This window comes from Saccopteryx leptura, chromosome 4 (assembly GCF_036850995.1).
Source record: "Saccopteryx leptura isolate mSacLep1 chromosome 4, mSacLep1_pri_phased_curated, whole genome shotgun sequence".
In the NCBI taxonomy this organism is placed as follows: Eukaryota; Metazoa; Chordata; class Mammalia; order Chiroptera; family Emballonuridae; genus Saccopteryx; species Saccopteryx leptura.
Genome location: NC_089506.1, coordinates 189,901,636 through 189,917,403, shown reverse-complemented (window position 1 = coordinate 189,917,403; position 15,768 = coordinate 189,901,636). Strand labels below are relative to the sequence as shown.

Sequence of the window (15,768 nt, the reverse complement as noted above, 5' to 3'; positions counted from 1 at the left end):
GGCCTTGACCCCAGAGAGGATCATAATGGGAAGGAGGAGTAAGAAGAAGAAACCAACTCCCTGATCTGCTGAATAGTACAACTACCTCTTTCTGTTTTCTCCTATTTTCCTACTGTAACCCCTGACTTTTCCACCCAACAAGCAGGCCATGTTCTAGTCTTCTACTCCCCCTCCTCAGTGTTCTGGAGAGAAGCCTACTGGCATCTAACATGCCACTTGGAGAACAGACATGTTATCCCTAGAGCCTCAGAAACTAATTGGGGACCCCTAAAAGCTGCCTTGACCCAGCCACTTGGACAGGTGGAATGCACAGCTGCTGCCCTTTGCTTGGTCTTCCTTCTCTCCCATCCACAGCCCCCCACACCCGTCTTACCTCCGTAGCACTGGCAGCATTCCAGGCTCTTATGGTCCAGCTTCCTGTCTCCAGGCTAGCTCCCACTTAACTCTCAAGGAGGTGATTGACTAGAGCAAGAGCAACTGACTTCCCCGGGCTCTGCCCTGCCCTTTCTTACACTCATTTCCTCTCTGTGTTCAGCACATTAGAATGAGTGGCTGGAGAACTCTGCTTTATACCTGGAGCCTCTTGCCCTGGAAATTCAGGGTCTCTCTGGCCAACAGAGAAACGCCCAGGGTACCCCTGAGTGGCCTAGTACAGACCTAGAGAGTCTCAGAAAATTCGTGAGCTTAGCAATCATCTACCATGGCATTACTCTGGCCCCTGTCACCCCCTGTAAAGGCCTGCGAGGAAAGAAGCTGCCATGGGGAGTGCTGAGAGCCCCTGGATGTGCAGACAGCGCAGCAGCTGAGCTATGCGCCTGCGACATGGGCCAGCCCCCATGAAAGCTCTTTCCAAAAAAAGAAAAGGCAGGTGACATCTGTGGATATTTACAGCCCCACACAGCATGATGGGAGGTGCCGAAAGATGCCTGTCTGACAACAAAACCCATTCCAACAGCTGGAACCACTCCAGGCTGGGATGAAGTATCAAAGGGCCCAGAATCTCATCAGCAAGGCCATGCTGTCTGTTGAAGCTGAGAGCAAGAGCAGATGCCAAATGGAACAGCTCGTCCTCCCCACCAGGCCTGGGCCCAGAGTTTATCGAAGATGCCAGGAAAGAAGCAGGTGTTAAAAGTGACTGAGTGGTCAGGCCCTATGAAGTGTCCTCTTCAGCTCAGCCAGTCAACCAGCCAGTAGCAACCATGGCATCTTCCTCGTCCCATTACTCGGCCTCTGGCTCCCACATCTGACCCTGCAGGGCCTCACATAGTAATAGGAATATTTCTCTAAGCCTCTAAGCCTTGGTTGTTAATCTATACAGTAGAGATAGTCATACAGCCACCAGCTGAACCTCATATCTAACACACATGAAAATTGCCTTTGCAATTATTCATTCATTTAAGAAGCATGCCAGGTTCCAGCTCTTTGCCAGTGGTTGGTAAATAGAAATACACATGAGAAGGACATAACCCGCTCAAAGGTCAGTCAGTGCAAAGACTCTCTGCATGGTAAGTGAGGCAGAGACCCAGCCTCACAGATAAGAGAAGACCCGGGATGCAAGAAAGTTGAGTAGAGGAAGGTGGGCAGTTCTTCCAAGAAATTTGGCTGAGAAAGGAAGCCCAAGTTAGGGCCATGGCTTAAAGGCAATGCAAAGTCAATAAAATTGTCTTCTTAAAAATGAGAGATGCTTGATGTACTCACGTGCTGATGGGAAGGACCAGTGGGTGAGAAATATGAAAACTACTGAAGAAAGTTCCGGGAAGCCCAGTGGAGGCTTGAGAAAATGAGCTAAGCGGAACTCAGAGGGCCAGGAATGGATGAAAGAAGACCCCTTAAGTCCTTACCTCCTGTGGGTCCCACAGCACCTCAAACATAACTTAAACAACACCCATATTTCACAGTATTAGTATTATTTGCTCATTCCTCTGGCCCCTGTGCCCCCTACACACATACACACACCCCGGCTGGGAGATCCTAAGGCCCCCTTTTCATCAATGTGACCCAAGCATCTAGTACAGTGACTGAAATCTCCTGGGCACATGGCTACTTTGAATAAACGGAACTACTTGCTTGTCCCTCCCTTTAATGATAGCCATGGTAGGCAAGTCTCAGAAGCATCATGAGATTCACTGAGATTCATTTCCCTAAAATGCTGAGCTCTGCAGATTGGCCAAGAGGCTGCAGCCTCCTCCCAAGAGAACTCCTGGCTTTGAACCCTCAGCCATTCAAAACACAAACACACTCATACACAGAGCTCGAGCCAGGGGTGAAATGTCAACATCATCTTGGACTCAAATCAATCAGCTCAAGGCTTGGATGCACTAGCTAAACCACCTCCCCCTGGACCTGCCCTTGCTGATATGGGGGCCCAGAGGGTTCATTTCCTGTTCTGGCCAAGGACTCCAGCTGAAGAGAGAGGGGTGGGGGGAGGGAGAGAAAAAAATCCCCTACTTGTCTTAAACTTTTCATCTCCTGATGACTTTGTGGCATATCTTTTCCACAACACCAAGGTAACATTGATCTGGCCTATAACACATTGTGGAGCAGGCCATCTTAGGTACCACAGGAGGCAGCCAGCCTAGACTCTAGTTGTCTATCTTGTGCTAGGACAACTGGGTCTGATTTTTCAAGATTTCAAAGGTCTCAGGTGGTGTAAAATAAAAAGCACTCAATCAAGAGCAAAGACCCAGGTTCCAGTTCTGCACAGGTCACTTCTCAACCGGTCAACCTTGACCAAATTCCTGGTTCATAGGCATCTGTCTTCTTTATGTGTCCTCACATGGCAGAAGGGGGCAGGGAGCTCTCTTTTATTAAGACACTAATCCCATTCATAAAAACTGCACCCTCATGACCTACTCACCTCCCAAAGACTTTGCCTCTTAACATCATCATATTGGGGAATAGGTTTCAACATATGAATGATAGGAGCAGTGGGCCGGGGGCCGGGGGGAGAGACACATAACCATTCAGGTTATAACAGTATCTATACCATGGTAATATAGAATATGTGACTGAAAGCCCTAAATAAAGTATAAAGTACAATTTCAAAGGTGAGAATAATGACATAATGTTATGATATTGGTGAAGGTGATGCTGTTACCGCTGCTACCAGCTGACTGAACTAACTGGAGGGACATCTACTGGTGGAATGTGGCTTTTTAAATTAAATCTAGTGGTGCATTAACAGTACTGTATCCCATGCTTAATGCTGGCTTCTTTGATCAGCAATGACAAAAATCATGTTCCATACACAGAGGGAGTCAACAGTCTTGACCGAATCCTACCTAAGTGTCAGGCAGTCGTTCGGGCACCACAAAGGGAAACAGATGATGATAACACCCTCTGCCCTCCAGAACCTCTCAATCTGTCTACACCAGTGTACTCAGCAACCTTTCTAAGGACTAATTTGGCAATATGATTTAAAAGTCTTAACCCGATAATTCTGCAGGGTTTTATCCTAAGGAAATTATTAAAGGTATGGGCAAAGATTTTAGCTAAAAAGATGTTCACCGAGTTCAAGTTTCAGTAAAGATGGCGTAGCTTGTATCAGACTAACTCAACTGTAGATAAAAATTATAAACTCTAGATAAAATTTTTAAACAATTATTTGAAGACACTAGAAACCAACAAAAAGCTAGCAGAAACTAGAGGAAATTCAACACTTGAAAAGAGGAAATAGCACTGAGTGAATTCTACATTATATGACTTTCTCCCCTGAAGAAAGCTCAGGTCAGGCAGTGCAGGGTGGCCAGAAATCAAGTCAAAAACTGCAGTTGTTTAGGCTTACGGCTGCCAGAGGACCTGAAAACTGAGAGAAGAAATCTAATATGGGAATAGTTACACAGAGCAGAGAACCCCAAACTCAGTGTACAAACTCCCCTTAAATTGTTGGCTAACCCCTGAACTGTGCATGTGTAAAGGAGATTCCAATGAGCTCAGTAGAAAACAATAGTGGGAAGGCTATAAAAGCGAGCAGAGATATAAACTGCCACCCAACAGCAAGAAGATGATTTAGAGATTGAATCTCTTCAAGTTAAGGGGGTGTAGTTAACACCTAACAGGTGTCCCCAAACTACGGCCCGCAGGCCGCAATGCGGCCCCCTGAGGCCATTTATCCAGCCCCCACTGCACTTCTGGAAGGGGCACCTCTTTCATTGGTGGTCAGTGAGAGGACCACTGTATTTGGCAGCCCTCCAATGGTCTGAGGGACAGTGAACTGGCCCCCTGTGTAAAAAGTTTGGAGACCCCTGACTAGGACTTGCCTTTGAAACAAGAGATAGTCTATGACTTAGAAGTAAAAACTATATCCCAGGTCTAAGGGGTTTACATACCCACCCCAATAAAGTATAAAAACAAAGCCTTAATAAATTTATAGTAGGTTAACTGCTTGCTAGAACAAAAATCAATGCTCTTTAAGGAAGCCAGAACCTCTACAACATATCATATTATTCAGTATATATCCAAAAGATATTAATTTGGGAAGAAAGAAAGAAAAAATAATCATGACCCAAGTCAAGAGAAAATTATCAATACACAGAAACCCCAAGATGACCCAAATGTTAGAAATAAGGAAAGGACTTAAAATCCACTATTATAAATATATATAAGTTCAAGAATATTAAATAAATCATGGTCATAATGGTTGAACAAATGAGAAAAATATCATCATGAAAACATAAACAAAAAAAATAAAGTGGAAAACTTAAAATTAAAAAGTATGATATCTGAAGTAAAAATGTCATTGGATGGGCTTGACAAAAGATCATAGATGTCAGAAGAAAGTCAATGGACTTTGAAGACAGATCAATAGACATTATCTAATCTGAAGAACAGAGGGGTAAAAATAATAAAATTTCAATGACATTATCAAGCAATCTAATGTGCACAAATTAAATCTTGAGAGAAGAAACTAGGGCAGAAAAATATGTGAAAAAACTGAACAAGCCTGACCTGTGGTGGCGTAGTGGATAAAGTGTCGACCTGGAAATGCTGAGGTTGCCGGTTCGAAACCCTGGGCTTGCCTGGTCAAGGCACATATGGGAGTTGATGCTTCCAGCTCCTTCCCTCTTCTCTCTCTCTGTCTCTCTCTCCTCTCTCTCTGTCTCTCTCTCTGTCTCTCTCTCTGTTTCTCTCTCTCCCTCTCTCTCTCCTCTCTAAAATAATGAATAAATAAAAAAATAAAATAAAACAAAAACCAAAAGAACACTGACTTATACCATATGCTCAAAGAACCTCAAGCAAGATTTTAAAAATCCTACCTGATAACATCACAAACTGCTGAAAGACAAAGATTTAAAAAAACAAAAAAAAAACAAAAAACAAAAAAAAACCCCACAAGAACAACCAGAGGGGGTGAGAAAGCACATCACAGAAGAAAAAACAATACAAGTACAACAGACTTTTCACCAGAAACAATAAATGCCAAAAGACAATGGATCAACCAAACTGCTTCAAGTACTGAAAGAAAAAATCATCAATCCAGAATTATGAACTCAATGAAAATATTATTCAAAACTTAATGGAAAATAAAGCATTAGAGATGATGACTAGAGAAAATGGAACCCTTGTACAATTGCTGGTGGGAATGTAAAATGGTGCAGCCACTATGAAAACAGTTTTACAGTTCCTCAGCAAGTTAAACATAGAATTACCATATGATGCAGAAACCCCAATCCTAAGTATATATCAAAAAGAATCTAAAACAGGTGTTCAAACAAAAAAAAGTATATGTGAATGTTCATAATGGCACTATTCACAATAGCTGAAATGTGGAAAAAAACCAAATGTCCATCAATGGGTAAATGGAAAAACAAAATGTGGTATATCCATATAATAGAATTTTATTCATGATTCAGATATATGCCACAACTTGGATGAAGCTTTAAAACATTATGCTGAGTAAAAGAAGCCAGACACAAAAGGCCACATAGTGTATGGTTCTATTTATATAAAATATCCAGAATAGGCAAATCAATAGAGACAGAAAGCAGATTTGTGGTTGCCGACAGCTAAGGGGAGGGAGAATGAGGAGTGACTGCTTCATGGGTACAGGGTTTCCCTTTGGGGTGATAAAAATAAGTTCTGGAATTAGATAGTGGTGATGGTTGCAAAACATTGTGAATATACTTAACACCACTGAATTATACAATTTAAAATGGTTAAAATGGTCAATTTTATGTCCGTGTAATTTACTGCAGTTTAATTAACGAGTTGACTAGAATTAAGGCAAAGTAAATATTAAAATACTTTATTAGTTGAGAGAATTTACTGCATTTAGAGACCTGCACTACAAGAAATGCTGACATAACTTCTTGGGTTTGAGAAGAAAGGACACCAACTAGAGGCCCAGAGCTCCAGGAAGAAATTAAAGATCTCTGAAAACGTTACCTGTGAGATAATAAATAAGACCATTCTTTTTCTCCTTTCACTTTTAAAAAGATTACCTTACTGGTTAACGCAAAGATTATAATGTTGAATTCTGATTTTCATAAAATATTTAGATTTAAAACATATGACAGTAATAGCACAAAGGATGGGGGGGTGGATAAACTGAATTGTACTATTAATAATTTCTTCTCATTTACATGCAGTAGCCCTGGATTTACTCTGTTCATTATGATAAAATAAGGATACAGTTTATAATCCTTAGGAGAACTAAGAAATAATACAGAAAAATGTAGCTAAAAATCCAATAAAAGAAAACACAAATTCTGTTCCAGTCATACTCACACTTAACTTGCTCTCCCACCATACACAATTCAAAAATTGGACAAAATTTCTCAAACAAATGTTCATAGACATTGAACAAAGTGGAACAATGATTCCTGAGAAGAAAAACAAGCTAGGTGACTCTTGAAAGCACCTTCAGGACCACAGCACATAGAGAGGGGATGAACATAGCAATCCCTCTGAATTGAAGAGAGAGAAATCAGAGTGCAGAAAGACTGAGGCACGTTTGGTGACAGGATACCAGGGAGAACAGAATTATTTAGAAATTATTCATGGGGTCTATCTAAACTCACTGAACTGTACACTTCTAGTGTAAGGAAATTATATGTATGTAATAAGCTCTATGTAAATCTCACCTCAATAAAGTTGATTTTAAAATGCATAAATAATTATTAAAATAAAATATAGCTATGTATTGCCCTATATCTATAAAATGTGTTCTCAAATTCATTTGATAACAATGAGTTATCAGAAACTTTCCCACAAAGAAAACTACAGGTCCAGATGGTTTCACTGTGAATTCTTTTAAACATTTAAGGAAAAAAGTTATACCAACTTTATTTTAAAAATGCTTTCAGGAAATAGAGGAGGAGGGAAAATGTCCCAAATCTTTTTATGAGAACAGCATAACTCTAATAACTAAAGACTGACAGATTCAAGGAAAGAAAATTACAGATAAGTATCAAATATAGAAATATATAAAAGAATAATACATCCAAATGAGGTTTATCCCAGTAATAATAAGGTTACTACCAGGAACAAAAAGTTAGTTTAGTATTCTAAATCAATATAATTTGTCACCTTAACATAATAAAGAATAAAAATTGAATTACCTCAATATAAATGCAGAAAAAGCATTTGATCCTGACCAGGCAGTGGCGCAGTAGATAAAGCATCGGACTGGGATGCAGAGGACCCAGGTTTGAGACCCCAAGGTCGCCAGCTTGAGTGCAGGCTCATCTGGTTTGAGCAAAGCTTACCAGCTTGGACCCAAGGTCGCTGGCTGAAGCAAGAGGTTACTCAGTCTGCTGTAGCCCCACGGTCAAGGCACATATGAGAAAGCAATCAATGAACAACTAAGGTGTCTCAATGAAAAACTAATGATTGATGCTTCTCATCTCTCTCCATTTCTGTCTGTCTGTCCTTATCTATCCCTCTCTCTGACTCTCTCTCTGTCTCTGTAAAAACAAACAAACAAAAAAGCGCATTTGATAAAAATCAGTACCTATTCATGATAAATATTCTCCAACAAACTAGGAATAGAAGTGATTATCTTCATCTGATAAATGGTTTATATGAAAAATCTACTGCAAACAATAAACTTTTACTAGTGAAATATTAAGAAATTTTCCCCCATGACCAGAAACAGGGCAAATATGTCTGTTCTCACTTTTATCAAACATTTTACTAGAAGTTCAAGCAGTCCAGTAAGGCAATAAAGAGAAATAAAAAGCATAAAGATTTGAAAGGAAGAAACAAAAATGTCTCTATTCACAGAGGATATGAACCACTAGAACTAATAAATAAATTTAGCATGGTTTTCAAATACAAGATCACCAGTGTTTAAAAATTAAATGTTTTTATATACTAGCATCAAAAAATTATGAAATCATATTTTAAAAAGCAATTTCACTTTTTAAAAAGCACCAAATGTATAAAATATTTAGAAATAAATTTAATAAAATACAAGTACGCTCTCTACTCTGAAACTATAAAAATGGCTGAGAAAAAGTAAAGTACAAAACAAATGGAGAACTATACCACATTCATGAATCAGCAGACTCATTATTAAGACATCCACTCTCCCTAAATTGGTCTGTAAATTCATCACAATCCTGATCCCAATCCTACCAGACAGCTTTATGTAGACATTGATAAGTTGGTAGTAAAATTTTTATGAAAATGCAAAGGAACTAGAGTGGTCAAAACAGTCTTTAAAAAGAAGAAACTAAGGCCCTGGCCAGTTGGCTCAGTGGTAGATCATTGGCCTAGTATGTGGATGTCCCAGGCTTGATTCCCACTCAGGGCACACAGGAGAAGCAACCATCTGCCTCTCTAACCCTCCCCCTCTCGCTTCTCTCACTCTCTCTCTCTCTCTCTCTCTCTCTCTCTCTCTCTCGTGCGCGTGTGCGCGCGCACCTTCCTCTAGCCATGGCTAGAATGGAGTGAGTTGGCCCTGGGTGCTGATGATTGCTCCATGGTCTGCACCTCTGGTGCTAAGAAGAGCTCAGTTGCTGAGCAATGGAGCAATGCCCCAGATGGACAAAGCATTACTCCCTAGTGGGCTTGCCAGGTGGATATTGGTCAGAGCACATGCAGAAGTCTGTCTCTGCCTCCCCTCCTCTCACTGAAAAAAGGAGGAGGAGGAAGAGGAGGAGAAGAAGAAATTACAATTACATTCTATTTCATTCCCACAGCTAAATACCACCAAATGTTGGCAAGACTATGGGGCTATTGAAATATACTTTGCTTGTTGGGATATAAACTGTTTAAACCTCTTTGGAAAACAGTTTGTCTGGTTTTTTATAAAATTAAACAACCCAATTAAAAATGGGCAAAAGTCTTGGACAGACACTTCGCTAAAGAAGATATAAGAATGTCTGGTAAGCACATCAGAGAGGCATAAAAAAGCTGCTCAGCATCATTAGTCAACAGGAAAGTACAAATTAAAATCACAACCAGGAGCATTTTATACCCGCTGCAACGGCTAACAACACCAAAGTGACTGACAACACCAAATGTTAGCAAGAACGTGGAGCAGTTGGAACTTACTTTCCCAGTGGAGTGTAAAACGGTAAACCATTTTGAAAAAAAGTTTTGGCTCTTTTTTATAAAGTTAAACATACACCATGACCTAGCAATTTTACTCCTAAAAATTTATCCAAGAGAAATAAAAATACATGTTCACAGAAAGACATATACAAGAATGTTCACAGAAGCTTTATTCATAAGGCCCAAAACTAGAAACAACCCAAATAATTATCCACAGGAGAATGGATAAGTAAAATTGTGGTTATTTAAACAGTGAAATAATACCCAGTAACAAAAACAAATAATCTACTGATACACATGTAACAACACGAACACATCTCAAAAATTATATTAAGTGAAAGAAACCATACACAAAAGAGAATCATACCATGTAAGTCCATTTATATGAAGTTCAAGAATAGGTAAAACTGATCCCTGATGATAGAAATTAGAATAGTAGTTGCTTAGCGGTGGGAACTTTCTGAGAAGTGATGGAAATGTTTATGTATTTATGAAAACTCATTAAATTGTACATTTAAGATTGGTGCTTTTTAATGTATATAAATTTTACCTGTTTAAAAAAAAACGTATTTACAGCAATGTTATTAATAATTTAAAATTAGAAGCAAGTTAAATACGTTATAGGAAGGGTTTAGTTTATAAAGTGTGTTCCAAATACCACAGCCATTAAAAATGATACCATAGAACAGTGGTCCCCAACCCCTGGGCCACGGACCGGTACCGGTCCGTGGGCCATTTGGTACCGGTCCGCAGAGAAAGAATAAATAACTTACATTATTTCCGTTTTATTTATATTTAAGTCTGAATGATGTTTTATTTTTAAAAAATGACCAGATTCCCTCTGTTACATCCATCTAAGACTCACTCTTGACGCTAGTCTCGGTCACGTGATACATTTATCCATCCCACCCTAAAGGCTGGTCCGTGAAAATATTTTCTGACATTAAACCGGTCCGTGGCCCATAAAAGGTTGGGGACCACTGCCATAGAAAGCTATCTATTGGCCCTGGCCAGACAGCTCAGTGGTAGAGCATCAGCCTGGTGTGTGGATATCTGGGGTTTGATTTCTGTTTAAGGCACACAGGAGAAGTGACCGTCTGCTTCTTCACACCTCCCCCTTCTTTCTCACTCTCTCTCTTCCTCTCCTGCAGCCATGGCTCCATTGGTTCAAGTGAATTGACCTCTGCCTCAGGCACTTAAAAATGGCTCCAGTAGCTAAGCAATGAAGCAACAGCCCCAGATGGGCAGCATCGCCCACTAGTGGGCTTGCTGGGTGGATCCTGGTCCTGATGCATGCAGGAGAATCTATCTCTCTGCCTCCTCTCCTAAATAAAAATTTTTTAATTTAAAAATTAAAAAAAGAAAGCTATCTATTGACAAGGATATTCATGACAACTTTTATGAAAAAGAAAGTTATCAAACAACATGTATATTACAACTAACCTATAAGCACAGGAAATGGTGTGGAGGCATTTCACCTAAGTGAGACATAAGCTTAACTTCAATGGCTGATTTCACTTTTTCTACACTGAACATGTACTTGATTTTATAATAATAAAAAAATATTTCCGGATATATAAATATAGTTGCAGATTCATAGATACAGTAAGTTTTTGTTATTCATGGTAGTTATGTTCTATAAAGGCACCGGAAACTCTGAATTAACAAATACTGAACCATGGCTCCCAGGGGAAGGACAGCGTCACAACATTTTCGTCAGCCGATCAGTATTTAATTTTGTTTTATGCGTAGTTTTACTGAATGGCACTTGATTAGATAGATACTGTTGATTCATTAACATTGAGCTCACAGCCCACAGTGCTGCAACCAAGGCCGAACAAAGCTTATTCATCACATGCATTTTCTTCATAAGGCGCATCATAGCCCTTTTGCACTTAAGAACATTACACAGCACTATGCTGGGATCACATCCCCCAAAGAGCATAAAAATGTGAGAAGCATGGCATTAAGCAGACCTGGAAAAGGACGCTTGTTTGCATAATGGGAGTTGAAACAAGAATGCAAAGTTTCACCTTATTCGACCTCAACTGGGAGTAAGAGTGTTGGGCAACTCAGATTTTTGGCCTCTCTGTGCATATCTGCAAAAGACCACGAAAGTGCCTCTGGTATCGATCTGGGGGTTACAAATAAACTTGAACAAGTAGGTCAAGTCACAAATCCAGAACTCACAAAATAATCAGGATTGACCACATATTGGCATATCTATGAAAGAAAGTATCTCCAAGCCTTTCAACTGCACTCCTGAGTATCCAGGAAGGAGGGAGGGGAGGCTGATTGGAAGGAGGACCTGGAGAGACAAAGAAAGGAGGAATTAAGCACAGAGAAAGGTCACCTAGGAGGCTGAAGCCACACAGTCACAGATCCAGAGCCGTAAGACCAGACACAGCCAGAGAGAAACTTGTTTGTGCTGGGGAACCTCATCTGAACCAAAGCTAAACCGACTGAGAGGAACACCTCTGACCTGCAGGCTTTCCAGGAACGCAATGGGAACAGGTGGAAATGACTGTCCCAGGACCTTATCACAGACTCCATCTCAACTGCGCCTTCTGTCTTCATTGTCTCATTTCCGGAGATGTAACATCTTCACAGAGGCTTTCAGGAGCCAGTCTCAAGCTCAGCCCAGACCCTTGCACTCCTGGAATCCTCAACCACACAGGACGCTCATGCTCACAGATGGGAAGGGGCCGGGCGACCCCTACGGTCTCTGAAAGAAGCACGCCTCAGCCCAATTCCTCTGTGCTTTGTCCACTCGGTCTACAAGGAGAATTGCCCTTGACTGAGACATAAGCTTACCTAAAGAGATGTCTGGCCTTTGCACTTAGCTCTCTAAGCCCTTGGAATGACCTGTCTAATAAGAGTGTCTTTGTTTACCTGGGAGCCTTGGGCCACTCCAGACAGTCTACGATAACAAAATGATTCTGAGGGACATCCCTGGGTCACACGGTGCCAGCCCCACCTCCAGAGGGACTTGGAACAGCTCAGCTAAGCAGGCAGCCACCATATATACATGACTCAGTCACGCTAATAACTCTGGCTCAGGGAGTTGCCCTGATGGGCAATACACTGGAAGCTCTGAGCGTGGACTCCTCCTGGACTCAGCTTCCTGCATCTCTTATATGGGTTTAGATTGTTTTCTTTCTCTGTAATAAACCACAAATGTGAATATACCAGCTTTTTTTTTTTTTTGACAGAGACAGAGAGAGGGACAGATAGGGAAGAGAGATGAGAAGCATCAATTCTTCATTGCGGCACCTCAGTTGTTCATTGATTGATTTCTCATATGTGCCTTGACCGGGGGGCTACAGCAGAGCGAGTGACCCCTTGCTCAAGCCAGTGCCTTGTGCTCAAGCTGGTGAGCCTTGCTCAAAGCAGATGAGCCTGCACTCAAGCTGGCGACCTCGGGGTCTCGAGCCTGGGTCCTCCACATCCCAGTCCAATGCTCTATCCACTGTGCCACCTCCTGGTCAGGCAATATACTGGCTTTTGAGTTCTGTAAGTTCTTCTGGTGAATTATTAAACCTGGGGGTTGTCATGGGGTCTCCCAATCTGCACTTATATCTGTTTCTCTAATCCTCTTTTGAATCAGCCTTGCCGTTCTGCTGGTTCCCTCACTGAGTTCAATAGAACTCCAACATTTTCCCTAATCATTATTTCCTTTTGTTGATTCATCTAACATGCTCACTATCTACTTGTGTGAGAAATACTGTGAAGCCTGTATTTCATTAGGTGGAACCCAATGCTGGTCGTTGAAAAGCACCCGGTCCGTTACTTAAGGGTAAATCAATCACTTTCCTTGAAACCCCTGTCTCCTCTCCCTCCCCCTTGGCAGACCCTGGACAGCAGGTCTGCTCTGTTCTGTTGGGGGAACCAGAGGTTTCCCATAGCACGGACAGGTAAAGCAAGTCCAAATCCTGGCTCTGAGCAAGAGGCCTGGTGTGAACTGTGGCCATTCAACACATACAGTACAGGGTCCTGCCACCCACACCTCCCCCGGGGGGACTGGTCTCCTCTAACCCTGTCACCCTCTCCCCCCAGAGCTCCCTCTGGCTCCTGCTGAAGGAAACACCCCAGTGAGGCCCCTCCCCAGGGGCTGCCTACCCTCCACTCCCAGGATCAGGCAGCTCATCAGTCAGGAAGGGTGACACCCCTGGATCCCTGTGCATCCCCGCCCCTTCCTTCAGCTCGTCAGTCACAGGCCCCGTGAAGCATCATTGTCATCCTCATCCTCATTTCTGCTGTTTCCATTATTATGTTATTATTTGTAATTTAAAGTGTTTTAGGCAGTTCATAACAAAAGCATCTATATAACATATCTTACTGTAACTTTTATTATAACCTAACCTATTATAAAAGTGTACATATAACAAAAATCAGTAAATTAGATTATAAAAATAGATAGAAGAATAATTTTGTCACAAAGTCAAGGCTGAGGCAAGCTACTGTTTCCAAATACAAAACTGAGCCCTCAGCCTTCAGAGCAGCCAGCTGTGCTGGGAACGAGGGGGGCAGGGTGCACACCTGTTCCTCAGGCAGGACCTGCTCTCTCCGGCTGTGAGCACAGCGCGGATTTGTTGCTGGGCATCTCTGACTTCCATCTGAGTGCAGCTGTCTGGCTCCATTGGGCTCTAGAGGCAGGCTGAGCCTGGCCTGGGGCTTGGAAGGAAGGCCCAGCTCTGGGTCCCATCCTCCTGTCCTCCTCTGGGCACCAGCCAGGCAGAAGAACACAGGCAGTGTACCAAGCCCTCCTTCTGCTGCCACCCACCAGGCCCACCTGCCTCGCTCTATGGCAGACGTGGCTCCAAGGCGGGTGGGCCCTCCTCTGCACCTTCTCAGGGCCCCCCAACTTCCCGCTCTGCCTGCCCTGATTTCTGTGTGCGTCAGAACCAGAGTGAAAGGAATAGGCTGTGAGTTGAGTCCCCTCCTCTAGGCTGGGGCACATGGGTCTCCTCTATTCCCCACCCTACTAATGCACACAGGGACCCCGCCTCAGTGCCACCGCAGGGCGGCAGCCTCACCCCACTTTGGCCAGTCCAGAGCATTTGGTTCTGAAGGTGTTGGGAAAAGGAAGGAAGATCTGTGGAGGAACAGAGACCTGCGCACAGGAGGGCAGAGGAAGAAGCATTCAGGACTCCGGAGCCCAGCCGGGCCAGCGCCCGGTCCCCCGCCCTCATGTCCCAGTAGACTCACCCTCGTCACAGTTGCTCCCAGTAAAGCCAGGGCAGCACCTCCACTCCAGCGCCGTCACCGTTCGGTAGGACACTCTGTATGTGGGTCTGATCAGAGTCCTGTAACTAACACAAGGGCAGCGTCAGGACAGTGTGAGCCCCCAACAGTCCGCCCCCAGACCCAACTCCTGCAGAGCCAGTCCAGCCTAGGGCTCTGGGAGCTTCCTAGCCAGCAGATCCTATGGCCCCAGCTGTCACTGGCTGTTGTGGCCCTGGGCAAGTGACTGATTCTTTCTGTGCTAAGTGTGTTCTAAAGTCCCATCCAGCTCTGTCTTCCTGAAAAGTCTCCAAGTGTGGCCACCTATGGTGGAAAATGTCTTGCACACTGACTGCTATAGACTGAATTGTGTCCCCCAGGATTCATACGTTGAAGCCCTAACCCCCCCCCCCACACACACACACACTGAGGAAAGGCCATGTGGGGACACAAAAGAAGACAAATGCTTGAGAAAATCAAGTTATTTTGTTTAAGCCACTCAGTCTATATTTTTGCTATGGCAGTTCGAGCTAAGACATTGACCAAAATAATGAATGAGGAAAGCTATCACTAGAACTTGTGCAACTTCCAACTACCCGCAAGTCACTGAACTCCAACATTTTCCCTAATCATTATTTCCTTTTGTTGATTCATCCAGAGAATGCTTTTGGAGTGCCAACTACATGCTACACTGCGGTCACAGATTGCTAACTGAGTCCCCATCCTCGAGAAAACCACAGCCTAGTGGGTGACAGACATTTCAACACGACTGACAAGCCAGTAGGAGGACTCTCGCAGCAACAGACTGCTCCGCATATCGCTGTGGATTCCGTAACACAGTTTCAAAGTCCTATAGCTTTAATTCTCTTCTCTTGCAAAAAAAGTTTGATACTTGTTCTGTATCAAATTATTTGGGAGATTTGTGAAACTCCAAGAATAGTACATACATATAACGCATGTGACCGAATTTCACAAGGGGGATAAATCCAGCCTCGTTATTCATTTTACATACATCATTATGACTCTGCTGCTTGATCAAGTTGGCAC

The 15,768-nt window shown here is 42.7% G+C and overlaps 1 protein-coding gene across 2 annotated transcripts in view; it reads right to left on the bottom strand.

Annotated features, from left to right (window-relative positions):
• Window positions 1–15,768, bottom strand: part of COL26A1 (collagen type XXVI alpha 1 chain) — a 200,142-nt gene that overhangs the window by 107,523 nt on the left and 76,851 nt on the right. Inside the window, exon 3 of one of the 2 annotated variants that reach the window (XM_066379945.1) lies at window positions 14,707–14,810. In XM_066379945.1, coding sequence (XP_066236042.1) covers window positions 14,707–14,810 — 104 coding nt within the window. The remainder of the gene's footprint in view (window positions 1–14,706; window positions 14,811–15,768) is intronic. The other variant, XM_066379946.1, reaches the window with a different exon arrangement.